Raw genomic sequence first — 25018 nt, forward strand, 5'->3', positions numbered from 1 at the left:
CTCAGCTGTAAAATAGAGACGGTAATCTCCACAGCACAGAACACTGTCCCCCTCCTTGGATGCTCTTTGGGAACAGTCTGACAACCCAATCCTTGAGCTCATATAACATGATTGTGCCCAGAGAAACTGCCTGGCTGACCAGACCACAAAGGGAGACTCACTAGGCCCAGCCCAGTGGTAGCAGTGGCACCCCCTACCTCTATGGCCTCGCCAGTCAGACCTCCAACAAGCCACAGCCAGGGGACAAACAACCAGCACTGACTAATAATACCTCTCCCATCTCTGGACAGAGTAGTTAACAGGTAGGATTATAGGACTTCAATTATTCAGGATCTATCTAGGGGTGTGGTCATAGGCATGTCCAAAACTGAACTCAGCCTCCTCCCAAATATGTTATTCTTCCTGCTCCCTGTCTCAGTGAATAGCACCACCCGGGACCCAAGCTGGAAATCGGGATATCATCCTGATACCTCCCTCTCACTTACGTTTCCCATTCAATTCATCACCAAGACCTGTCACTTGTACCTCTCAGTTCCATCCATTTCTTTCCATCCCAGGGCCAACACTGTGGTTCATGCCACGATCCCCCTCCTCTGAGGCATTGCCACAGCCTCCTCTTCACAGGTCTCCTTGACTCCCCACTGCCCCACAGGGAGCCTATCTCCTGCTTCTGCTGAAAACCCCTCAAGGGCTCTCAGGATAAAAACTAGCCTCAAGAGGAGAATCGCTTGAACCCAGGAGGCGGAGATTGCAGTGAGCCGAGATTGCGCCATTGCACTACAGCCTGGGCAACAAGAGCGAAACTCCGTCTCAACAATAACAAAAAAAACTGGCCTCAATAACTCCAAGCCCCCCACCTTGCCCCAGTCTTGTCCCTGCTTACCTTTCTAACCTCATCTCTTTCTACTTCCTGTCTTACATCTGTAGTTTCCCCAGATTTTCTGTCCTGGCTCTTACCTACCTGGTTTTGCTTATGCTATTCCCTCTGTCATTAACATCCTTCTCTTCCTCCCCTCTCCCCCATCCCTTTTTTTGAGATGGGGGTCTCACTGTGTGTTCCAGGCTGGAGTACAGTGGCATGATCACAGCTCGTTGCAACCTCAGCTCCTGGGCTCACAGGATCCTCCTGCCTGAGGCTCCCGAGTAGCTGGAACTACAGGCTCATCACTATGCCTAAGTTTTCTACAGTTTTTTAGAGACAGGATCTCACTATGTTGCCCAGACGGGTCTTAAGCAATCTTCCCGTCTCAGTCTCCCTAGTAACTTCCTCCCTTTGTTTCCCCGAGACCAGCTCCTACTCATATTTTGAGATTTAGCTCAGATTTCTACTCTTCCAGAAGACTTTTTGCTCCCCAGTTCGCCACACATACCCCCAAACTAGGCTAAGTGTTCTTATTGCTGCCATTTAGGGAGCATTATTCAAACACCTCTGATGCCTTAACTTAAAACTTAATCGTCACAACACCTAGGTATTCCTATTCTTCTTCTTCTTCTTTTTTTTTTTTTTTTTTTTTTGAGATGGAGTTTCACTCTTGTTGCCCAGGCTGGAATGCAATGGCGTGATCTCGGCTCACCACAACCTCCACCTCCCAGGTTCAAGTGATTCTCCTGCTTCAGCCTCCTGAGTAGCTGGTATTACAGGCATGTGTCACCATGCCTGGCTAATTTTGTATTTTTAGTAGAGACGGGGTTTACTCCATATTGATCAGGCTGGTCTCAAACTCCCGACCTCAGATGATCCGCCGTCCTCAGCCTCCCAAAGTGCTGGGATTACAAGCGTGAGCCACTGTGCCTGGCCCCTATTATTCTTACTTTACAGATAAGAAAACTGAGGCTTGGAGAAGTTGAAGCAAATTTTCCAGGGCCAAATGGTAAGTGGTTCAGCAGTGTTGAAACCCAGGTCTATTTATTTGTTTATTTTTAATTTAAACAGCTGCTTTGTCCTTTTCTTTTCTTTTTTTTTTTTTTTTTTTTTTGAGATGGAGTCTCGCTCTGTAGCCCAAGTTGGAGTGCAGTGGCGCGATCTCGGCTCACTGCAAGCTCCGCCTCCCGGGTTCACGCCATTCTCCTGCCTCAGCCTCCGGAGTAGCTGGGACTACAGGCGCCCGCCACCATGCCCAGCTAATTTTTTGTATTTTTTTTAGTAGAGACGGGGTTTCACCTGTGTTAGCCAGGATGGTCTCAATCTCCTGACCTCGTGATTCACCCACCTCGGCCTCCCAAAGTGCTGGGATTACAGGCGTGAGCCACCGTGCCCGGCCTGTCCTTTTCTTATTATGAAGGTACCAAGAAAAAATAAGAAGCACTCTTTTTTGGTCAATTTGGTGAACACCCTTCATCTGGTATGCACAGGCACTCAATAATACCATCTGTCTATTCCTATGCTTATAGGCTTTTTTTCTTTTGTTTTCTTTTTTTCTGAGACAGAGTCTCGCTCTGTCGCCCAGGCTGGAATGCAGTGACATGATCTTGGCTCAGTGCAACCTCAGCCTCCCAGGTTCAAGCGACTCTTGTGCTTCAGCTCCCCGAGTAGTTGGGATTACAGGTGTGCGCCTCCACGCCTGGCTAATTTTTGTATTTTTAGTAGAGATGGGGTTTCACCATGTTGGCCAGGCTGTTCTCCAACTCCTGGCCTCAAGTGATCTGCCCGCCTCTGCCTCCCAAAGTGCTAGGAGGCGTGAGCTACCACGCCTGGCCAGGTCATACAAGCTTTTTACACCACAAACTGCAGTTCTCTTTCCTGAAGCTGGAGCCTCTGGAAGTACACAGCACACCCCTAGTTCGGCATGCCCTTCCCCCACCCCTCCTTCCGGTCCCCAGAAGCCTCAGGCTCTCAGGCCCTTGAGTAGTAACTGATAGTGAGCCCACTTCGCTTCCTTGCGAGGGTACCTCGAGGATGAGAACAGTGATCGGTCGAATTCGCTCGTGGTGTCCAAACTGCGTTTAGACAGGGACAAGCAAGACAATGGAGCCGCTTTCCGGATAGGGGACGTGGATTCTGCATCCTCCACCCCATGCCCCCAACCTTAAACATGCTTGCCAGCCTCAAACCTTCAAATTTTCTTTACCAAAACCCAGGCTCAGACCTCGAGACCAGGGTCCAGCCTGTTTAAGGAGCTTCCCAGACCCCGCACTTCTAGCTGCATTCAACCAGGCTCTGGAGGTCCTTCAAGATCTTGGCTTCCTTTTCCTGACTCCGCGCCCGGGGCGGTTAATTATAGCCCCACCCCGCGACTCCCTGCTTCTCTCCCACCCGCGCATCCAGAACCCTAGCTGCGGGACTCTAGCGGGGAAGGCACCCCCAGTTCTGGGCCCTGGCGCCCTTGGATAAGGGCCAGGAAAGGCACTTCCAGCCAAGCGCTGGCGCCGGGTGCGCCTCGCTTTACGGAAAGAACGCCCCGCGAATAAATCCGGAGCGGATTTGCATCACAGCAGCCGCGAGAAGGCTAGCTGCTGCCAAAGCTCCGAAGCTCTGGATGCCCCCATCCCTTCCTGGTCCAGAGAAGAGGGTGTGGGGGGAGGGGAAATGGGGCAGTGGGGAGGAAGCTACTGCAAGGAGGGGGTGTGCGCCCTGGCCTTGAAACCTGAGTGGAGAGGCAGCTAGCTAGGTGAGGAGCAGCCTCCTCCTCTAGGCCAGATCTCGAGGTGGGCCTGGGTTCTCGTGGAGGGAGATAAGGGTAAAGGCTTTGTGTGTATGCGTGTGTCTTGGATTAAAGGAACCTGCCAGCCTGGAGGTGGTGAGTATAACAGCCCCCACCTCTACTGTTAAGAATCTCCCAGCTGTAGTCTCATCAGGTTCCCCCTACCTGCTCCTTCTGGGGTCCTCATATCCCTGAGGCCTGCACCTTGGTGACTACTGTGTGCTCACAGAGCACAGGCATCCTGAGCTCAAGTCCTGGCCCTGGCTATACTACTGCCCTTCAGTCATCTCACACGGCCAATCAGTGCACGCTCTGGGCTTCCACTCACACTGTTTCTCAATCAGGAAAGTTCTTTCCCCTTTGCATTAGCTAAAATTTTGCCCATTCTTTAAGCCCAGTTTAAAAACTACCTGTGGCCGGGTGCAGTGACTCATGCCTGTAATCTCAGCACTTTGGGAAGCTGAGGACAGCAGATCACTTGAAATCAGGAGTTTGAGACCAGCCTGGCCAACATGGTGAAACCCTGTCTCTACTAAAAATACAAAAATTAGCTGGGTGTGGTGGCGCATGCTTGTAACCTCAGCTGCTTGGGAGGCTGAGGCATGCACTTGAACCTGGGAGGCGGAAGTTGCAGTGAGCCTAGATCACACCATTGCACTCCAACCAGGGCGACAGAGCAAGACTCCATCTCAAAAAAATAAATTATTTAAATTAAATTAAATTAAAAAAAAAAAACTGGCCGGGCGCGGTGGCTCACGCTTGTAATCCCAGCACTTTCGGAGGCCGAGGCGGGCGGATCGCGAGGTCAGGAGATCGAGACCACAGTGAAACCCCGCCTCTACTAAAAATACAAAAAAAAATTAGCCGGGCGTGGTGGCGGGGGCCTGTAGTCCCAGCTACTCGGAGAGGCTGAGGCAGGAGAATGGCGTGAACCTGGGAGGCAGAGCTTGCAGTGAGCCGAGATTGAGCCACTGCACTCCAGCCTGGGTGAAAAAGCGAGACTCCGTCTCAAAAAAAAAAAAAAAACGAAAAAAAACTACCTATGCCATCTTCTGTGGAGCCTCTAGGAGATCTGTGTCCCTACTTCTCTAAGCTCTTAGTATACAAAGTCCGAGCCTCTCTTTTAGCCCTGACATTTTTCTTGGTGTGTCTGCTAGTCTGTTTTCTCCATTAGGGTGCAAGCTCTCAAGAACAAGTACCAGGACTGATTCAGTTCTGTGTCCTTGGTGCCAAGGGGAGTGTTGGGGACAGCAGTGGTTCTGTGTGACCCTTGGCAGGACCTGTTCCCTCTCTGGACCTCAGACTCCTTCACCCTTCCAGTGAGGGAGCTAAATGAGATGACCCCCAGGGCTGCCTCCAGCCCTGACCCTATGAGCCATGACCTTATCAGCCAGTGGCTGGATTGCCTAGCCTCCTTATCATAACCCAAACTTGGCCAGGGCAGAGCTGGGCTGGAATCAGGGGATCTGAAATCCTCCCACCTCCCTTGGATCAGTTAACTGAGGCAATTGTGCAAGATTGCTGGGAACCTCAAGGCAGTGAATCTGTTGTCAACACATCTTGATGCTATCCCAGCTGGAAAGTCCCTGCCCCTGGCTCTGGAGGCCTGACAACCAGCTCCAGCTGGGGATGGTGGGGAGGGCGAACTGGCCCATCCCAGAAAGTGAAGAAGCCCCCTTTACACCCCTTCCTCAACACATACACACTATCTCCAGGAACAGTGGCATAGCCCCTCAACTCCCTGAAGACCAGTTCAGGACCATTCCACTCTCCACTCCAACCTCCTCACCCCCAATTCAGCCCAGCTATCTCCAATCTGAGCTGAGACTACCCAGAGTTCCCAAATAGAAGGAACCTTGGTTCGGCTTTTTTCACAGCACAAGAAGCTGTCAGCCCCTATTGCATTTACGAATGGAACTCACTGCCTCTCAGGGCTGCATGGACCACTTCTTCCTGAAACTCTCATCCATGGACTCACATTTTACCTATTGAAGCCTCATGGAGTAATGCTAATCTGAAACCACAGCCCTCAGATTTAGACAGACTTAGTTGAGATTCCAGTTCTGTTACTCCCTAGCTGGATGATCTTAGGCATCTTATCTACCCTCCCTGGACCTCTGTTCCTTCATCTATAAAATGGGAGCAATGATTTATACACAAAGAGTGGTGGTTGTGGGCATAAGATTTATGAAAACACCTATCATAGGCATTGACACATTTAGGATGTCAAATGTGGGCATTATTTTTATTCCCTATTCCCTGCATTCTCCCCTGAAGCTGCCTGATACTTTTTCTGGAAGCTGGGAATGGAGATACCTGAAACTAAAACTTCTCTGGACAAAAGCAGGAATATACAATCCTAAAAGCTGCACTTAAACCCAATTATAGACTTCAAAAGACAGCAAAAGAGATTTGAGGCCCAGAGATGGGATAGAACTTGCCAAAGGTCACACGGCAGGTATAAGTAGGTAGAACAGCAGCCAAGCAAGGAGAGGGAGGCAAATGGGCGTGTAAGTAGAGGTCAGGGCTGAGGTATTGAGCTGAATCCAAGGACAGACAGCTGAGCAAGAAGACCTTCAGCTGACATTGCCCCATTTCCCATGCCTAGCAGGGCCTGGCGTTTGCCTCTCTTTGGAACTGCTCCTTCTGGGTTCCTGAGTTTGCAGTAGTTTCCCAGAAGTGCTAGGTAAATACTTTTGTCGTTTGCTGAATAACCAGCCCCAAAGATTGGGCAAGGGTCCCCATACAAATTTTGCCTCAAGATTGGCTCCTTCTGTAGAGATGATCAGCCCCCCTAGGCACCACCCCACCCAGGTGCTCTCCACAGGGTCCTCTATCAGGGCCTTGCTGGGAGCTCTGAACCCCACCACATGGAGTGGCTTTGGTGTGCATCATGTGGCTCAGGGCTTAGCAGCTTTGAAGACAGTCTATTCCTCCCAGCCACCCCGAGAAAAGCATGGAGTATTTTCTGTTCGGTACCTTTCTTCCCAAAACAGATAGCCATTCCAATATGATAGGGAGTCTTACTAACCTTTGGAAAGAAATGTCCTGGGCTGATGGTAACCGCAGTTATGGGGAAGCTGGAGATGCTGGGGTCAGCATATTATGCTACTTGATGATTCTTTCTTTAGGTTATGTTTTCCTTGTTTGTATAGTTCTGCTTTCTCTATCCCCACCTGCTGCCCCCTACCCCTCATCTTCAGGAACCAGAAATGTGTTCTCATGGACAAAGTCTGTCTTCTGCCTGGTTTGGTGTTTGTTTGTTTGTTTGTTTGTTTGTTTGTTTGTTTTGAGACAAAGTCTAGCTCTTGTCCCCCAGGCTGGAGTGCAATGGCATGACCTCGGCTCACTGCAACCTCTGCCTCCCAGGTTCAAGCGATTCTCTTGCCTCAGCCTCCCAAGTAGCTGGGATTACAGGTACCTGCCACCACGCCCGGCTAATTTTTGTATTTTTAGTAGAGACGGGGCTTCACCGTGTTGGCCAGGCTGGTCTCAAACTCCTGACCTCAGGTGATCCACCAGCCTCAGCCTCCCAAAGTGCTGGGATTACAGGCATGAGCCACCGCGCCTGGCCCTGCCTGGTTTAAGCTTATGTGTCCCAGGCTCCCTACCTCGCCTCAGAGTTAATGTGCGGACACCTTTGCCTATCCCCAGCAGGAAATCCTCTAGTTTAGACAGCCACCTGAATGTAAGGGCTTTATTAATTGATTTCTCAAGATGTCCATTTCAAGGATATTCTAATTTTGTCATCTGGAACCCAGTAATGCCACAATTCTGAATTTCTTAGTTTCTGTAACCCAGATTTTACCATGCTGGAATTCTGTGATGCTAAGATTCCATAACTGTGAACTCCATGAATCTAGAATTTCATGATTTTTTAAAATTGTGTTTAATGAATTTTGTTGGTAATAGTAGTCAGCACTCTCTTGGCCTCGGTTTTGTGTTTGTTTTCTAGAAGTTGCAAGTCTCAGCTCCAGGCTCTCTTCTCTGGGCACGCTGGTGCAGAGGAAGGTCATTCCCACCTCTCCCGAGGCTCAGGGGATGGGATCGTACCCAGGGAAGCCCAGTCCTAGGGCCCAACACTCAGTCTACTCCCTCTCTCCGGAAAACTCTTACTTGGGCTTCAGTACCTGAGGGTAGCAGGAAAAGCAGTCTCCTTTGCAGTCCTTCCACCCAGCTTCCTGCCCTCCTTGCCCTGCCCCAGGGTCCAGGGAGAGAAAGTTTTGTGGGAGACTGGCCTGGCTGAATGGGTAGGTGTGGGAAGGAGGATTAAGCACTGGGCAGACAGCCAGTGGAGGAACCAGGGGAAATTCCCTAGGGAGTCCTGCAGCCTTCCCCAGAGGTGAGGAAGGAACAGAGGCCGGAAGTGGGGGTGTGGGTGAGGGCACTGGTAAGGGTGGGGTGACCGGTATTGCATTGTGGGGTTGGAGCTGGGCTTCCGGCCATTGACCTATTAGTGACAAGCGACCTCCAGCCTGGCGCCCCAGGGGCTGTCTGTTCATGCCCTTACCCACTGACTCTGTGTTCCCGTGCCTGAGTCAGACTCCCAGGAAAATCTCGGGGGCAGGAGTTGGGGTCTGGGGAACCTATTTCTCTAGAGCGGAGCCGCGGAGGCGAAGAGAGGGGCCAGGACATTCCAAGGATCAGATCAGGGCTTGGGGCAGAACCAAGACTGAAGCTCCGGGCTCCTGCCTGTAGCCCAGAGCTATTCTCTTCACAGTCCAAAGGGTCCCAGAATTATAAAGTAATACTCCCCCACCTAGCCAGGTGGTGAAACTCAGGGCTAGAGGAAGAGCCCGTGCTAGGCTGCCTCCCAGGAGCAGCCTGGACCTTCTTCCAGTCCTGCAGCACATGGCTGAAGCTGCCAAACCCGATTTTCCAGTGGCTGCCTGAGGCTGGCTGGAGCGGGAAGCCCTCCTCCTGGCATGAACCCTCAGGCCATCGTCCTCCTCCCCCTCACCTCCTGATTCCGTGGCTTGGCCTGGCCCGCTCCTCCTGCACCTGTGCCAACTGTCCCAGTGCGCCACCACTTCCTTCTCCACCTGCCTGCCATCTCCCCTGGGCTGCTCCCCAGGCACTGTGAGGTGTGGTCCAGAGCTGTCCATTTCTGAGCCTCAGTTTTCTCATCTATAGATGGGGAATAGTGGCCTGCCTCCCAGGGATTGACTACAGGAAGATTTCAAAGAAAAGTGAGGTGCGGGGGGCAAGCAGTAGCTCACGTCTGTAATCCCAACATTTTGGGAGGCTGAGGCGGGAGGATCACTTGAACCCAAGAACTGGAGTGCAGTGGCATGATCTTGGCTGCAACCTCCACCTCCCAGGTTTAAGCAATTCTCGTGCCTCAGCCTCCTGAGTAGCTGGGAGAACCCGTTTCTACAAAAAAACATTTAAATTATCCAGGCGTGGTGGCCTGCACCTGTAATACCAGCTACTTGTGGGACTGAGGTGGGAGGATAGATTGTGCCCAGGAGATTGAGGCTGCAGTGAGCTAAGGTCAGGCCGCTGCACTCCAGTATGAGTGACAGAGCGAGACCCTGTCCCTAAAAACTAGGCAGGGGGAAGGGCTGAGCCAGGTGGCTCATGCCTGTAATCCCTGCACTTTGGAAGACTGAGGTAGGTGGATCACTTTAGGCCAGGAGTTCAAGACCAGCCTAGCCCACATGGCAAAACCCCATCTCTACTAAAAATACAAAAATTAGCCAGGCATGGTGGCACACGCCTGTAGTCCCAGCTACTAGGGAGGCTGAGGCACGAGAATCACTTGACTCTGGGAGAAGACGGTTGCAGTGAGACAAGATCGTGCCACTGCACTCCATCCTGGGCAACAGAGCCAGGCTCTGTCTCAAAAAAAGAAAAAAACAAACAAAGAAAAAGGAGATATGAGTATCATGGGCCACCAATTAGTTGGATGGTGTGTTAGTGCCATGTTGGGAGCACAGCCTAGGGTGTGAGAAGGAAGCACTGCTCTGTGGAATTCTGGAGATATGGTGGTTAGGATGAAGGGTGCAAGGTAAGGGCTGTATTCCCTCTGGTTTCCTCAGGTTATCTCACCTATGGGAGAAGGAAGAACAGAGAGAGGCAGAGAACATCATCTCAGACTAGGAGCCCCTGTTACCAGTGCTCAGAGCCCTCCTCAGAATTTAATGAGGAGCTTGTGTAATCTGTGTAATGTGCCTCTCACTGAGCTATAATTCCTCTGGGAAAGAACTCCCACTGCCTTGCTCACTGCTGTATCTCCAGAATTTAGCACCATCCCTGGCACATAGCAGGCACTGTTGACTGACACAGAGTTGCAGATTGAAAAGCAGAAGCAGAGGCACCCTAAGGGGTGGAGACCATCTAGGTCAGCTCAGCTAACCCGGGCCCTTCCAGCCTGAGAGCCTGGTGTTCTCAGCCTCCAGGGAACTCTGGCAGGGTGGGAGAGAGTGGGCTGCACCCAGTCATCCAGGAGTCACCTAAACTGAGGTGGTGGGTGCCCTCTGGCTGCTGCTGCCTCTGGGAGCCTAGATGGGGAGGAGAATTAGGAACCTGAAGGGGGAGGGGCAGTGAAGGAGCCATCATTGCAGATACAGCTAAAAATAGCTGGAAGAGATGATGTCATCTGGTTCCCACAGCTTAGCACCCCCATCGTACACACACTTGAGCACAAACACACACTCTCACAGACACAAGTGTGGGCATGAGTGCATGCACACACACATACTACACACTCATATAGGGGAGGGAGGCTTCTGGGTCCCAGGGCCGCAGGGGCAGGGAAGTCTGGTGAGTGTGTCTGCATGCGTGTATGTCTGTGTGTACCTGGGTTTGCATGAGTGTGAAGGCATGTGTCTGCATCTGGATGCTTGTGTGCTTGTGTCTGGGTGCATGCATGTTTCTGTCTGTGTTCATTTAGGGGCATGCGTATGTGTTGTTACATATGTCGTGTGGGGATCTATGCATTTGTGTCTGCGTATATCTGCTTATGCTATGTGCTTGCATGCATGTCTGTGGTTGTTGCAGTATGTGTCTATGAGTTCACTTATATTTACATGTCTGCATGTGTTTGTGAACTGTGTCATGTATCTTTATATGTATGGCCCCTCTTGGGCCCTTGAGCATGGCTGATGATGGCCCTTGAGCGTGGCCCTTCTAGCTTTGGCTGATGTTCAGAAGCCCTTCTAGCTTCTAGCTTTGGCTGATGTTCAGCAACCCCCATCCCATAACCTGAGGAGCCCAGCACTGTTTGGGCATGGTGTGTCAGTGAATTCTCTGCCTCAACCCCCCTCAGGGTCCCAGTCTCTGGCAAGAGTTGGGGTAGATAGACATAAGCACAATTCACTTTCCCTTCACAGGCAGCAAAGGACATTAGCCAGATTTCCTGAACCCCAGGGGGCCAGGCCACCAAAGGTCTCAAGATTCATTCCCTTCCCTAGCCCCCTGGGAAAGTAGGCCTGGAAATGGAGCCAGATCTCAGACCGGTGCGACACACATTAACCCATGCGTAATGCAACATATTAGAGACAGAGTCCCACAAAATGTTCCCAGCTACTAAGACACAACCCCACAGAAACCCGGTTACAGCCAGTGACACATGAGCACACACTCAGAAATCCAAATGGAAAATCCCCAGGCCAGAGAGCTTAGCACCCTCCCTACTTTCTGGGCTCAAACTCAGTCTTGCCCCACCCCTAAGCACCCCAGCTCAGCTGCCAGTTCTGGAAAACACTGACCTCAGAGAATGGTTGAAGGGCTGAAGGTAGTATGCCTTTCTCAAAATCTCACCCTTCTCCATGTTCTCCTCCTTTAGGCTGTTCCCCATCCCCCTCCTGACCTTCATTTTTCTTACCAGGGCTGATGTTCTCTCTGGCACACCCATACCCTCACAAACACTCCTTGACACTCACAGTCAGTCACAGAGGCACATTCAATCACAAAGGCACATTCAGCCACATCTGCTGATACTCTTATTCTCCCGGCCTCAGACACACACACCAGCAGCTACACCTACACGCTGACCATCACAGGCACACAGAGGCACATCCACCTCACATCCACCTCATACTTGTGTACTCTCAGGGTTCAGTCTTTCATCCGATCCCTCTCTGATCTGTGCCTCCCAATACCTTCCAAGATGTTTACAGAGACCCTTGTCCCTGTGCAGTTAGGAGTGTAAGGCAAGAGAGCCCTTACTTCATGGGGCAGATCAAGAGCTGAGACCAAAGATGCTCTATGTTACTGACCTTGTCCTGTCCTCCTACTGTCTTAAACTGTGATCCCTGCTGCGGTCACTGAAGCCTTTCCCTGTAAGTATTCAGCCCTAACCCTCCCCTCACACCCTGCGTAGTCAGCTGGTTAACACCTCCGTGTGGAATAAGGCAGTTTGAGCAGAATGACTGTATTTGTTGTTCACCACCCACACGGACCCTAGGAGATGCAGGTCCAGGGCAAGCCAAGCTTCTGGGCACTTCTAGAAGATCAGAAAAATTCCAGGTTGCCTGAGTTGTCTGAGAACTGAGGAAAGGAAGGAGAGGGAAGAGTTTGAGGAAGGAAGCAGTTCTGGAAGTTCCCTGCCCCTTGGATTCAGCCCCTCCCCAAACCCTCTGCTTCCAGCCAATCCATCCTCCATTAAGGCTGTCAGCACTTTGGGGTGCCTGCCATCAGGAGTCCCCCATATATGTAGGGGTGCTATTTCACAGAGATCATCCTTTGGCGTGCCTAAACAGAACCAGGTAGGGAAATCTTCAGTGGCTCTGGTTTTTTTTTTTTTTTTTTTCTTGAGACAGAGTCTCACTGTCACCCAGGCTGGAGTGCAGTGGCACGATCTTGGCTCACTGCAACCTCTGCCTCCCAGGTTCAAGCGATTCTCCTGCCTCAGCCTCCCAAGTAGCTGGGACTACAGGTGCATGCCATCACACCCGGCTAATTTTTTTTTTGTATTTTTAGTAGAGATGGGGTTTCACCGTGTTAGCCAGGATGGTCTCGATTCCTGACCTTGTGATCTGCCCGCCTCGGCCTCCCAAAGTGCCGGGATTACAGGCGTGAGCCACCGCACCCGGCCTAGTGGCTTTGCTTTTTAAAACCCCACCCTGGCTCACAGGCCCCCTGGCTAACCTCGAGGTGGGAAGATCCACACTATGGTGGTGTCAGTGTGGGTGTTGTTGATACCCATGGCCCTGGTAGCAGGATTGGTGGCTGCACTGCTGGCAGTTCGATCTCGGAGACCCTGCTGATATCTTCTGCGGCTACACTTGAACATCCCGGGAAACCGGGGCCTGGGCCAGCCCACACCTGGCCTGTGGTAGGGGGAACGCATGCCCTGGGGCTGAGGGCCACGGACAAGCCGAGATGGCCCCATGGGCACAGGGAGCTTCTGCAGTGTGCCTCTGGGGTGCTGTTGGCCAGGGTAGCTGAGGCCTCTATGACATACAAAGTCTGCATAAGGGCAGGGCCCTTTATTACAGGTCGTAGGCCCTGGCACCTCCTCATGAGTCAGGCTCCTTCACAATCTTCTCTATTGGGTCTGGCCTAAAAGCCAGCCCAAGAGCCAGACAGCCTCAGTTTGGCCCCTTAGGAAAAGAGGCCCTAGAGGGGGAACTCACTTCCTCACTTTCTCACTTACCCATATAGTAACAATATTAACAATGTTTTTTGAGCACTTACTATGTGCCAGACACTGTGCTGAGCACTTTACCGACATTATCTCATTTAATCTCAGCTACTTTACAAGGATATGCCATCATTATACCTATTTATATACAGTCAATTCTCATTATTCTCAGTAATGTTCTATAAAGTCGCCACAAATACTAAATACTGAATAAAGGGTAAATGCAAGATTAGGTTCCTGAAACCCTCTGGTCACAATATTTTGTCAACTGATCTATACATATAACCTGATTTTATGTGTGGAGACACCTTATTTAATGTATATTGTTGGCTGGGCGTGGTGGCTCAAGCCTGTAATCCCAGCACTTTGGGAGGCCGAGGTGGGCGGATCACCTGAGGTCAGGAGTTCAAGACCAGCCTGGTTAACATGGCAAAACCCCATCTCTAGTAAAAATACAAAAATTAGCTGGGTGTGGTGGTGGGTGCCTGTAGTCCCAGCTACCCAGGAGGCTGAGACAGGAGAATAGCTTGAACCCGGGAGGTGGAGATTGCAGTGAGCCCAGATTGCGCCATTGCACTCCAGCCTGGGCAACGAGAGTGAAACTCTGTCTCAAAAAAAAAAAATTTTATATATATATATATTTATATATATATATAAATATATATATATTTATATATATATATTATATATATATAAATATATATATATTTATATATATATATTATATATATATAAATATATATATATTTATATATATATATATTAAAAAAAATTTTAAATATATATATATAGTTGAGTCATTGACATTGAACTCACAGCAACAGCATTATAACTTGTGCCTGAATTAAACTTATCTAAAGCACGTATTTCCCCTATAAGGCACATCACAGCCTTCTTGCACTTAGAAACACTAGAGAGCACTCCAGCACTATAACTGGGGACTATTTTAGACAGTAAAATTACCAGCAAAAAATGCCAAAAAAAGTGAGAATATGCGGCACTAAATAGACCACCAAAAAGCACATTTGTTTACTCTATGAAAACTGCAATAAGAAGACAGAGAGTCCTATTGTTCAACAGACCTCAGCTGGAAATATGTGTGTTGGATGGCTGAAATTTTTTGCCTTTCTGCTCATGTCCATGAATGACTGCAAAAGTACCACAAGTACTGGTTTGGGAATTACAAATAAATTTCAGTAAGCAGGCAAATTCACAGGTATGGAATCTGTGAATAATGAGGATCCACTGTATAAGGAAACCGGGGCTCAGTGAGGTGAAGTCACACAATTAGAGGCAGGCAAGAAGCAAATCCATGATGATCAAGATCCAAAACCCAGAGCACTTAACTCTCATTATTCTGTACTCATTCATTCAGGAAATGTTCACTAACAACTTCATATGTGCTAAGCACCAGGGCCATAGATGAATGTAATCTGGTCCTAATTCTTCCTGAGAATGAAAGAGAAAGCTACCAGGTGCGGTGGCTCACGCCTGTAATCCCAGCACTTTGGGAGCCGGAGGTGGGTGGATGACTTGAGGTCAGGAGCTCGAGACCAGCCTGGCCAACATGGTGAAACTCTGTCTCTACTAAAAATACAAAAATTAGCTGGGTGTGGTGGTGTGCACCTATAATCCCAGCTACTCAGGAGGCTGAGGCAGGAGAATCACTTGCAACGGGGAGGTGGAGGTTGCAGTGAGCCAAGATTGCGCCACTGCATTCCAGCCTGGGCAACAGAGTGAGATTCTGTCAAAAAAAAAAAATAGACCTTCTCCTTCTTCCACTCCTCAGTCTCTTCTTCCTTTCCCCCTTACTCTGCTCCTCAAAGGCCCCCTTCCCAGCTTCATCCTGCTTTCTGTTCCTGCAGGACTCTGTGGGACCCTTAGTACCACCCTCACAAACCTCATCTTTCCCCCATCCCCTCCTCCAGCCTCTACTCTTGCCATCCTCAGTCTTAGAATATGACCTTGCTTCCATCAACTTCTAGCAACTGTAACTTAAACCGACCTGCCCCTGCTCCTCCTCCTCCTCAGGTCAGACCAAGGCCTCTTCCCTTGCTCTTTATGGAAGCCAGCCTTGTCTGCCTCCTTAGAGATTCCATCAGTGTAGATAGTCTGCTTGGTGGTTAAGATGTAGACTCTGGTGCCAAACTAACTGGGATTGAATCCTGGCTCTGCCACTTACAAGCTTTGTGATCATGGCAAGTACCTGACCCTTTGGTGCTTCTATTTCCCCATATTTAAAAATGGAGATAAGAAAGTCTATTTCATGGGATGGTTGTGAAGAGGAAAAAAAGCCTTAATATATGCAAGACATTTAAAATATGATCAGTATTATTAGTGTAGTCTGTAATACTATTAGCCCCTCTCTCTTCTGTCTCTTCAGCTGCCTCCTTCCACTATAAAAACAAAACAAACTTAGAAATACACTTCCTCAGCTAGGCACAGTGGCTGATGCCTGTAATACCATCATTTTGGGAGGCTGAGTCAAGAGGATCACTTGAGCCCAGTTCAAGACCAGCCTGGACAGCATAGCAAGACCTTGTCTGTTTAAAAAAAAAAAAAATTTGCTTGACGTGGCGGCAAATACCCATAGTCCCAGCTACTTGGGAGGCTGAGGATCATTTGAGCTCAGGAAGTCAAGGCTGCAGTGAGCCATGATGGTGCCACTACACTCCAACCTGGGCAAAAGAGCAAGACCCTGTCTCAAAAAAAAAAAAAAAAAAATCAATTTCCTCCATCTCATAGCCCCACTGCCTGTGACTCTCTCCACTTTGACCTTCTTGCTCTGTGCTCATTCCCTACTGTCCTTTCCTTCTAGAGCAGGAAGAAAATCTCACTGGAAAAGCCCAGAACTATTCTGTTACACAGAAAACCAGGAAACAGAAGTTTAAAACCAAGTCTAAGAAAAGTCCCCAGGGTCACACAGTTCATAAGCGACAGAGCCAGGATTCCAGCACCTGGTCTGAATGACCCGGAAGCCAGGACTTTTCCCCCCATCTCTACATCAGGAGTGCTGGAGCAGGAAGCGGTCAGGCAGCCCCACTAGGAGTAACAAAGATGGGATCACAGAGCCTTGGAACTGGGGGTGGCTCCTTCATGGGACCATGGTGCCACCTACTGGCAGAAAGGGAAGGGGTGTACACAGAGCGCTAAGAGAAGACTGGGAAGGGGAAAAAGAAAAAGATGGGGAGGGAGAGGAGATGGAAAGATGAAGGGAGGGGAAAAATGGGGAATGTGAGGTTTTATGGAGGGAAGAGGATTAGGAACTATTTGCTGCTCAGAGGAGAGAGCGGAGGCTGCCAAATCTCAGTCATTTCCTTGAAAGTGAGTGAGAGACAGAGAAAGAGAGAGAGTGGGTGTGTGTGTTTGCGTGTGTGTGCGTGAGAGAGAGAGAGAGTACGTACGTCAGATATTATTCTGTTGTTTGTTAGTTGCTGGGAGTCAGTCCACAAATAATTTAGTGTGTGTGTGTGCGCACGCATGCACACACACACAACTGCATTCAGGAACACTAGTACATGTTTATGTATGTAACTGGGTGCTCACTGTATGAACATATGGATGGCAGCATGGGCAGATGCGTGTGCATGTGAGCGTGAGCACAGAGGATATGTATGAGTGTATCAGCAGATGCAGGGTAAGAAGCACATTGCACTGTTGTGGTGGAGGGCCCGCAGACATTCTGGGGAGCCACTTGCCCCACCCCTGGGCTGCTGCTTCTTGAGATCAGGAGGGGCGTTGCCCAGGGCTGGTGTTGCCAGGTGGAGGCCTGCTGAGGCCGTGGTTGTGGGGATCGGTCTCCAGGCAGCAGGGGGCAGCAGGGGCAAGGGGAGGCTAACTGGCCACGGGTGGGGCCAGCAGGCGGGCAGAAGGAGGCTTTAAAGCGCCTACCCTGCCTTCAGGTGAGCAGTGGTGTGTGAGAGCCAGGCGTCCCTCTGCCTGCCCACTCAGTGGCAACTCCCAGGAGCTGTTCTGTCCTTTGTGGAGCCTCAGCAGTTCCCTCTTTCAGAACTCACTGCCAAGAGCCCTGAACAGGTAATGGGATAGGGATAGAGATTATCCTGTGAAGAGATATCAATCTGGAAACAGGTCTGGGGAGCTGGAGGGGCTCTAGTGAGGGTTCTGGGAGGGTCTGGGGTTAGTGTGGGGGGGAGCGCAGGATATACAGGTGCCAGGAAAGGGCATGGAGTGACCTGCAGCGTGGGAGTCAGGCTGGGTGTGCAGGTGGAGGAACCTGGGGTGTTAGGATCTCAGAGTGTCAGGTGCTGGTGGAGGTCCTGAGTAGTATAGAGGGGTAAGGGTGTTAGGATAGAAACTGGGAAAAGTTCTGCGTCAGACCAGGTATAGGAGAAGCTTGGCGAGATATGGGTTCAGGATTCTGGGGTCTGGCATATCTGGCTGAATATCTGAAGCCAGGGCCAGCCCAGGTGGGGCCAGGGGAAACAAGGCCCTAACTCGCACATGTCTGCCTCCCAGGAGCCACCATGCAGTGCTTCAGCTTCATTAAGACCATGATGATCCTCTTCAATTTGCTCATCTTTGTAAGTATGGACGTTGTGGACTCTTTGGGGCTCCCTATAGGAACAGGTCACAAGCTGAGCAGAGACTAAGCTGGGGAATGGGAGACTGCTATGCCCAGGCTTCGTCCTGCATGTGTCCCCTTATGAGTGGGATGCAGAGGTCTCCCCAAATGCTGCTGATTCCTAGTCCCAGGAGCAGCCAGGCTGCCATACAGGGGTGTGTGTGAAAAAGGGGATGGAGAAGCTCGGGGTACCCCCTCTCTCCCACAAAGCTTTAGCCTAGGCTTCAGACACGGCAGAGTAAGCTACCAGGAATGATTCTCCCCCTTTTGTAGGCACTGGGGGCCCAGAAAATAGAAGGGCTCCACCCAAGTTTACCTACCACAGAAGGAAATTCAGTACAGAGGAAATTCTTCTGTATGATGGGGAGCTGAAAGGAGGGAGGGCCTACATCTCATCAGAGCAAATAGTCTATCTCAAACAGCCCTTATTCATTCGACAAACATTCATTGTCTAGGATACCATGATGGGTGCTGGGGTGGCAGGTAAGCAAAGCCTTTCTCTGCCCCGAAGGATCTCAGCTCCAATAAGCCAGATAGGCAGATAATAACAACACAGTGTGTTTGGGCTTAGGACGGAGGTTATGGGAGCCTGAACTCAGCCTGGTTGGAGAATAGTTCCTGGAGGAAATAGCTGAAGCTGGGAAATTGCACTTGGTGGGAGAGTTATAAAGCATGCATAAAGGGCCAGAAGTAATGAAACTTGATATCATTCAGAAAACCAGAAACAGATTGCATAGGGCATGTTTGAGAAGCTGAGCCATGAGGCGTAAATCCTGGAGATGGTGGTGGAGATAGGGAGAAACGGACAAAGTGGACAAAGGACAAAGCTCTAGGATGATGGCTGAGGGGTAGACGAAGGGGCAAGGGAGACAGAGATCTTGGAGATGACGCCCATATCTCTGGCATGAGCAACCCAGATGGCAGGGGGTGGGGCCTGGTTTGTGGGAGGGGGTGTCCCACTAGCAGCTGTGTACCCAGTGGAGGTACAGCTCAGATTGGAGCTGGCCATGGGTATTTGAAAATCATGTGCACACAGTTAGCCACTGAAGCCATGGGAGTGGATGAGAACACTTGGAAAGTGAACCCTGGGAAACCCAATTTATTAGGGATAAGCAAAAAAAAAAAAAAAAAAGCCACTGTGAAGGAGATGGAGAAGGAGCAGTGGGAGTGGGAGAGGAAAACAAGGAGAGCAAGCTATCAGAGAGGTCAAGGAGAATGTGGCCCATGAAATGTCAACTGGATTTAGCACAGGATGTCACCAGAGATCTAAGCCACATTACTGTAGGTTAGTGTAAGTAAAAGTGAGGAAGTGGGCCAGGCGCAGTAGCTCACGACTGTAATCTCAGCACTCTGGGAAGCTGAGGCGGGCAGATTAGTTGAGCTCAGGAGTTCGAGACCAGCCTGGCCAATATGGTGAAACCCCATCTCTACTAAAAATACAAAAGTTAGCTGGATGTGGTGGCACATGCCTGTAATCCCAGCTACCCGGGAGGCTGAGGAAGGACAATCACTTGAACCCAGGAGGTGGAGGTTGCAGTGAGCCAAGATCACACCACTGCACTCCAGCCTGGGTGACAAGAGTTTATGTATGTATTGATTAGTTTAGAAGCATGGGTAGACTCTCTAGTTCTGATATGGTCTGTGCCTTGGGCTTCCTTTGGCTGCAGGGAACTTGTGTTTTTGTTGTTGTTGTTGTTGTTGTTGTTTGTTTGTTTCTTTGAGACAGGATCTTGCTCTGTCACCAAAGCTGGAGTGCAGTGGCATGATCATGGCTTACTGCAGTGTCAACCTCCTGGGCTCAAGGGATTCCCCTACCTCACTCAGCCTCCTGAGTATCTAGGACTACAGGAGTGTGCCACTATGCTCAGCTAATTAAAAATTTTTTTTTATAGAGACGGTCTCACTATGTTGCCCAGGCTGGTCTCGAACTCCTGGGCTTAAGTGATTCTCCCACCTCGGCCTCCCAAAGTGCTGGGATTATAGGCATGAGCTACTGTGCCAGTCCTGAACTAGTCTTTATCCCTGTATCTGGAGCAAGCAATAGGATTCCAGGGATTTGGACAGGAGAGGCTCTGCCCTGAGAGGGTTAAAGGCAAATCCGGTTTGATTTCTGGCCTCTGTTACCCAGACCTTGCCAGGCTGGGCAGAGCAGGATAGGGCAGACCTCCAGCTCCATGAAATTTGACCCTGCAGGCTAGAAGTCCAGCTTTCTGTCCTTGGGCAAACATGCCTGGAATCCAGCCACAATCTGCCACCTCACTTCCTGTTCTAGCCTCAGTTTTTATAGCTGGCAAGTGAGGACTAGGCACCAAGGTGGTGTCAGGCTGATTCATCCACTGAAGCCCTGGGCTGGGAGGCTTCGCTCTAAGATCTGTGGGAACTGCACAGGGCCCTCCTCAATCTGGGCCTCAGGATTCCCCCTGAGGTTTGGAATTGAGCTAGACAGCCTTTAAGAGAAGCTCTGGCTGTATTCCCACTGGTGCCTCACTTTCCTCTTGTGAGGCAAGGAGGTCTTGTCTACATGAGGGGCAGGCCTGAAGTTGGATTCTGGAGGGGAGCCAAATGGGGCCTCAGGTGGGTGAACCTTCTCAACCTCCTCCCTCTCCAAGGTTGCCAGCAGGTGGAACCTCAGCCCCGCCTCCATTACTATGGTGACTATTGAGCCTGTTCTGCTACCACCCCGGTCTCCACCTATCAGAGGACAGAGGTGTTCTAGGCACCCATCGCCCAGAAAGGAGATAGGAGGCTGGGCCCTCATCTGCCTATTTTCAATCCTAGTTATGTGGCAGGACCCTGGCAGCAGTGAGGGAAAGTCTTGCCCCTCCCCCCACCCTGAGGCTATTTCTAGAACCCCTGATCTCCTTTATATCTGCCCAGGTGTGCAGCCTGGTCCTAGCTATGCATATCCCAGCTCCCATTTTTCTGGCTCTAGAGGATGTTTCCCTCCTTACAGGATGAGGTTTTAGACTCCCTAGCCAATAAAGAGGGAAGTTTCTCGGCTCCCATCCTTCTTACTCAACTGTGTGGTAGTAAGCTACTTGCCAGCACTGTTTAAGGCCTGCCTGACCTCTCTCTCCCCAGCTGTGTGGTGCGGCCCTGTTGGCAGTGGGCATCTGGGTGTCAATCGATGGGCCATCCTTTCTGAAGATCTTCGGGCCGCTGTCGTCCAGTGCCGCACAGTTTGTCAACGTGGGCTACTTCCTCATCGCAGCCGGCGTTGTGGTCTTTGCTCTTGGTTTCCTGGGCTGCTATGGTGCTAAGACTGAGAGCAAGTGTGCCCTCATGACGGTGTGTCAAACCCAGCTCCACAGGCTGATGACCAAGGGTCCCCATGCCCTTGACACCAGGCCCTGGGATTCCCAAATCCTGCTTTGGACCCCCCAGGCTAAGGCCTCTGTCTCACTTTTCCAGGGGGGTGGATTAGGGCAAGGAGGGCATGAAGGACTGTCTCTCCCTAAAACCCAGACCCCTGTTCCCCACTCAGTTCTTCTTCATCCTCCTCCTCATCTTCATCGCTGAGGTTGCAGCTGCTGTGGTGGCCTTGGTGTATACCACAATGGTGAGACACTGGGATGGAGGAAGGGAAGAAGATTGGGCAAAACCCCGGGAGTGGCTGTGGCCTGTGAATGGCCACCTTCTGTACCAGCCCCTAAACACTGGTCTGCCTCACCCAGGCTGAGCACTTCCTGACGTTGCTGGTAGTGCCTGCCATCAAGAAAGACTATGGTTCCCAGGAAGACTTCACTCAAGTGTGGAACACCACCATGAAAGGGGTAAGGTTGGCTGGGGGAGGTTTTAGGGTGGAGAGAAAGAAGCAAGACCCCACCTCCACCCTCATCTTGTCTCCAGCTCAAGTGCTGTGGCTTCACCAACTATACGGATTTTGAGGACTCACCCTACTTCAAAGAGAACGATGCCTTTCCCCCATTCTGTTGCAATGACAACGTCACCAACGCAGCCAATGAAACCTGCACCAAGCAAAAGGCTGACGACCAAAAAGTAGAGGTGTGGGCTGGCATGAGTGGGTGGGGACTGTTTTCATGGCCTCGGAGTGGCAAACAGGGATGGGAGTAGGGCAGCTGCCAACTATAAATGCTCTTTTCTCTTCCTGAAGGGTTGCTTCAATCAGCTTTTGTATGACATCCGAACTAATGCAGTCACCGTGGGTGGTGTGGCAGCTGGAATTGGGGCCCTCGAGGTAAGCAGATGAGGAGGCTGGGACTGGGACATGGGCATGAGATCAGGGCTGCTCAACCCATCTGAGGCCTCTCTGGAGGAAACAGACTTCTAACTGGGCCTCAGGTAGGGTGTCTGTGGGACAAGCTTCAGGATCCCTATCCTGTCCCCTCATCTCTCCCTGTTGTTCCTCCCTCTCCAGCTGGCTGCCATGATTGTGTCCATGTATCTGTACTGCAATCTACAATAAGTCCACTTCTGCCTCTGCCACTACTGCTGCCACATGGGAACTGTGAAGAGGCACCCTGGCAAGAAGCAGTGATTGGGGGAGGGGACAGGATCTAACAATGTCACTTGGGCCAGAGTGGACCTACCCTTTCTGCTCCAGACTTGGGGCTAGATAGGGACCACTCCTTTTAGGCGATGCCTGACTTTCCTTCCATTAGTGGGTGGATGGGTGGGGGGCATTCTCTGGAATGCCCCTAAGGTAGCCAGTTCTGTTGCCCATTCCCCCAGTCTCTTAAACCCTTGATATGCCCCCTAGGCCTAGTGGTGATCCCAGTGCTCTACTTGGGGATGAGAGAAAGGCATTTTATAGCCTGGGCATAAGTGAAATCAGCAGAGCCTCTGGGTGGATGTGCAGAAGGCACTTCAAAGTGCATAAACTAGTTACAATGTTGCCAGTTGGACTCTTCATGTATCCTTGGGGAGAGGGGCCTAAACTGGCCACGGATTCCTGTGGGGCTGCCAACTCAGAAGGCCCTGGAAAGGAGGGAAGTAGGGTGGGGTTGGGGGTCAGAAGTGGTTATTTCTCCCCTTCATTTGGGTTCCAGGCCTTGGAAGGAAACTAAGAGGGATGGCTGAGAGGGCATGAAGAAGTAGATTTGGGTGAGGCCAGTCTGCCTCCTTTTAATGGGGAGAACTTTGAACTCAAACTACCACCTCCTGGGTGGGGGCACTGGACTGGAAAGCTATGAAAATAACAAGCTTGTGACGAATTCTTACCAGGGCAATGGGAAAGGGTCACTCCTTAGGTTCTGGGAAGCCCTTCAGGAGCCCTGTTCCTAGGGTCCAGGCTGCCTACCTTTCCTACTCAGGCAAAACCCCAGATCTGTCCTTGCTTCTGGGATCTCAGCGAGCACTTTATTTTTTCTTTGCTGCAGGCCTACCTGGTGTTCTTCAGACCTCATCTCTTTTTCTTTTTTTTTTTTTTGAGACAGAGTTTCGCTCTTGTTGCCTAGGCTGGAGTGCAGTGGTGTGATCTCGGCTCACTGTGGACTCTGCCTCCGGGTTCAAGCAGTTCTCCTGCCTCAGCCTCCTAAGTAGCTGGGATTACAGGCACCTGCCACCACACCTGGCTAATTTTTTGTATTTTTAGTAGAGACAGGTTTCACCATGTTGGCCAGGCTGGTCTCAAACTCCTGACCTCAGGTGATCCACCTGCCTCAGCCTCCCAAAGTGCTGGGATTACAGGCGTGAGCCACCTCACCCGGCCTAGACCTCATCTATTCTTTAGCCCTAACCATCCCTATGCTCCAGGTAGGAAACTGGGGCTAGGAAAGGCCAAGCTACTTGCCCCAGTCCCACAGGCTTCCGTGAAGAGCTCAGCCTAGATTTGGGCCCAGAACTCCAGCACCTGGTGTAGTCCTGGCTGACATGGTACTAGTTCCACTTGAAGGGGCAGCTGGCCAGAATGTCTGATATAGACCTGATTACTGTTGAGCCAGGAGTGAGAGGCCTGAGGGAGGGTACAGTGTCTGCTACCAAGCAAAGCCCAGCCTAACAAACCAGTCGCCCTCCTTGCTTCCCTTTGACCCCTGTAACTCTCTTCCTGAGCTTTTCCAGGGCAGCCCAGAACCACCACCCCCTTGCTGAGCCCAGAAAGAAAGAGGGACCTGGCCAGAACCAAACAGTGCCTTAGAGCTGGTCTGTGAGGGCCAGACCAGGAGGCTGCCAGGGTGCAGGACAGGGAGAGGAGCTAGCCTGCCACACCCCTTCACCACCATACTGTGCCTCTCACACTTCTCCTCCGCCAGGTGCCTGTGTGGAGGCTGCATGGGATTTGTTTGCCCAGGGCGGGCCTCCACCTCATCATGGGCTAATTGCTGCTCAACCTGGCTGTTGTGCCACCTCAGGCACTATCTCCAGCTCCAGCAAACACTGAAGGCGTCAGGGTGGCGAGATATGTCCAAGCGACATACCACCTATGCTGTCGCCAAGTTGGGTTCCAGGCACCTGTGAAAGAGGCAGGGCAGAGAGCAGGCACGAGGGCTGGAGTTCTAGCTGGAGTTCTGTACTTGTACAGAGGCAGGCAGACCCTTTCTGAAGAGGTGGTCTACACTCACCCTCCTGACGTTAGGCCCTTCACAGATCCCTTAAATGTCCTTTTCCCTGCCGTAGGCTTTCTCATTCACTCCCTCTGGACAATCCCATCCATTTTCTGGTGCCTCTATGACTAACTTAGATCTTCCTAACCTCTTTGGGTTACTGGCTATGTGAGAATCTGATGAACATCACGACCCATTTCTCCACAAAAATGCCCAGATAGAGAATTCTGAATGGCAAAGTGCTGTAAGGGCCATAGACACCCTTGCTCCTACATCTCCATCTGCACCCTAGCCCGTCTCTTGAATGATGCCTGCCCAGTCCTGTCCCATCCACTTCCTTCCCACCCCTACTATGCACACCTGCTCTCTCATTTCCTCTTCCAACTCCCCAGTAACCCTTTTTGTTCTCTCCTGCTCCATCTCTGGGGACAGGTGCCCGGCCCAGGCAAGATAAGCAGGAACCACGCTGGTGGTTAAACGGTGAGGAAGAGGTGGAGTGGCTGCTCCAAGCCTCAAGTAGGGCGGGGCTAAAGTCAGGCTGTCCTAGGGTAGAGTTGGGGAAAAACCTTGGAGTTTGAGACTCAGGCATCCCCTCATGGCCAAATGGCCCCAAATGGAAGATAAACTCTGTGGAGGACAGTAAGGAAAACTCACCATCCAACACAAGTATTCTCTCCACCACTTCCCTCCAGCACCCCCCTGA

At 50.9% G+C, this 25018-nt stretch overlaps 2 protein-coding genes across 9 annotated transcripts; one reads left to right on the forward strand and one right to left on the reverse strand.

Annotated features, from left to right (window-relative positions):
* The first annotated feature begins 3718 nt into the window (after nt 1-3718).
* TSPAN1 (tetraspanin 1) lies at nt 3719-22671 on the forward strand. 8 transcript variants are annotated; one of them, XM_003259038.2, is made up of 10 exons: nt 10294-10406; nt 11785-11926; nt 17133-17265; nt 17707-17771; nt 20894-21100; nt 21297-21371; nt 21487-21585; nt 21662-21817; nt 21927-22010; nt 22191-22671. In XM_003259038.2, exons 4-10 carry the CDS (start codon nt 17715-17717, stop codon nt 22236-22238), a joined length of 726 nt encoding a protein of 241 aa, XP_003259086.1. In that variant the 5' UTR covers nt 10294-10406; nt 11785-11926; nt 17133-17265; nt 17707-17714; the 3' UTR covers nt 22239-22671. The 8 variants fall into 8 exon arrangements, with proteins under 8 accessions (XP_030679687.1, XP_030679688.1, XP_003259086.1 ...); XM_030823825.1 differs by having other exon boundaries at nt 11918-11926; XM_030823827.1 differs by lacking the exons at nt 10294-10406; nt 11785-11926 and adding an exon at nt 3719-3737.
* Nucleotides 11933-13564, reverse strand: P3R3URF (PIK3R3 upstream reading frame). Its single transcript, XM_030823831.1, has 2 exons — nt 12735-13564; nt 11933-12134 (listed from the first exon to the last, which is right to left on the reverse strand). The coding sequence occupies exons 1-2, from the start codon at nt 12976-12978 to the stop codon at nt 12091-12093; spliced, it is 288 nt and encodes a 95-aa protein (XP_030679691.1). The 5' UTR covers nt 12979-13564; the 3' UTR covers nt 11933-12090.
* Nucleotides 22672-25018: the final 2347 nt, after the last annotated feature.

This window comes from Nomascus leucogenys, chromosome 12, assembly GCF_006542625.1.
Source record: "Nomascus leucogenys isolate Asia chromosome 12, Asia_NLE_v1, whole genome shotgun sequence".
In the NCBI taxonomy this organism is placed as follows: Eukaryota; Metazoa; Chordata; class Mammalia; order Primates; family Hylobatidae; genus Nomascus; species Nomascus leucogenys.

What these genes read in the sequence shown, in the direction of transcription:
- P3R3URF (XM_030823831.1), bottom strand. Translation starts at nt 12,978, where the DNA reads ATGGGGCCATCTCGGCTTGTCCGTGGCCCTCAGCCCCAGGGCATGCGT. An exon ending in GTGGATCTTCCCACCTCGAG is followed by an intron (nt 12,135 to 12,734) that starts GTTAGCCAGGGG and finishes TCCTTTCCTCAG; the next exon opens with TTCTCAGACAACTCAGGCAA.
- TSPAN1 (XM_030823827.1), top strand. Translation starts at nt 17,715, where the DNA reads ATGCAGTGCTTCAGCTTCATTAAGACCATGATGATCCTCTTCAATTTG. An exon ending in TCTTCAATTTGCTCATCTTT is followed by an intron (nt 17,772 to 20,893) that starts GTAAGTATGGAC and finishes CTCTCTCCCCAG; the next exon opens with CTGTGTGGTGCGGCCCTGTT. An exon ending in CTGGAATTGGGGCCCTCGAG is followed by an intron (nt 22,011 to 22,190) that starts GTAAGCAGATGA and finishes CTCCCTCTCCAG; the next exon opens with CTGGCTGCCATGATTGTGTC.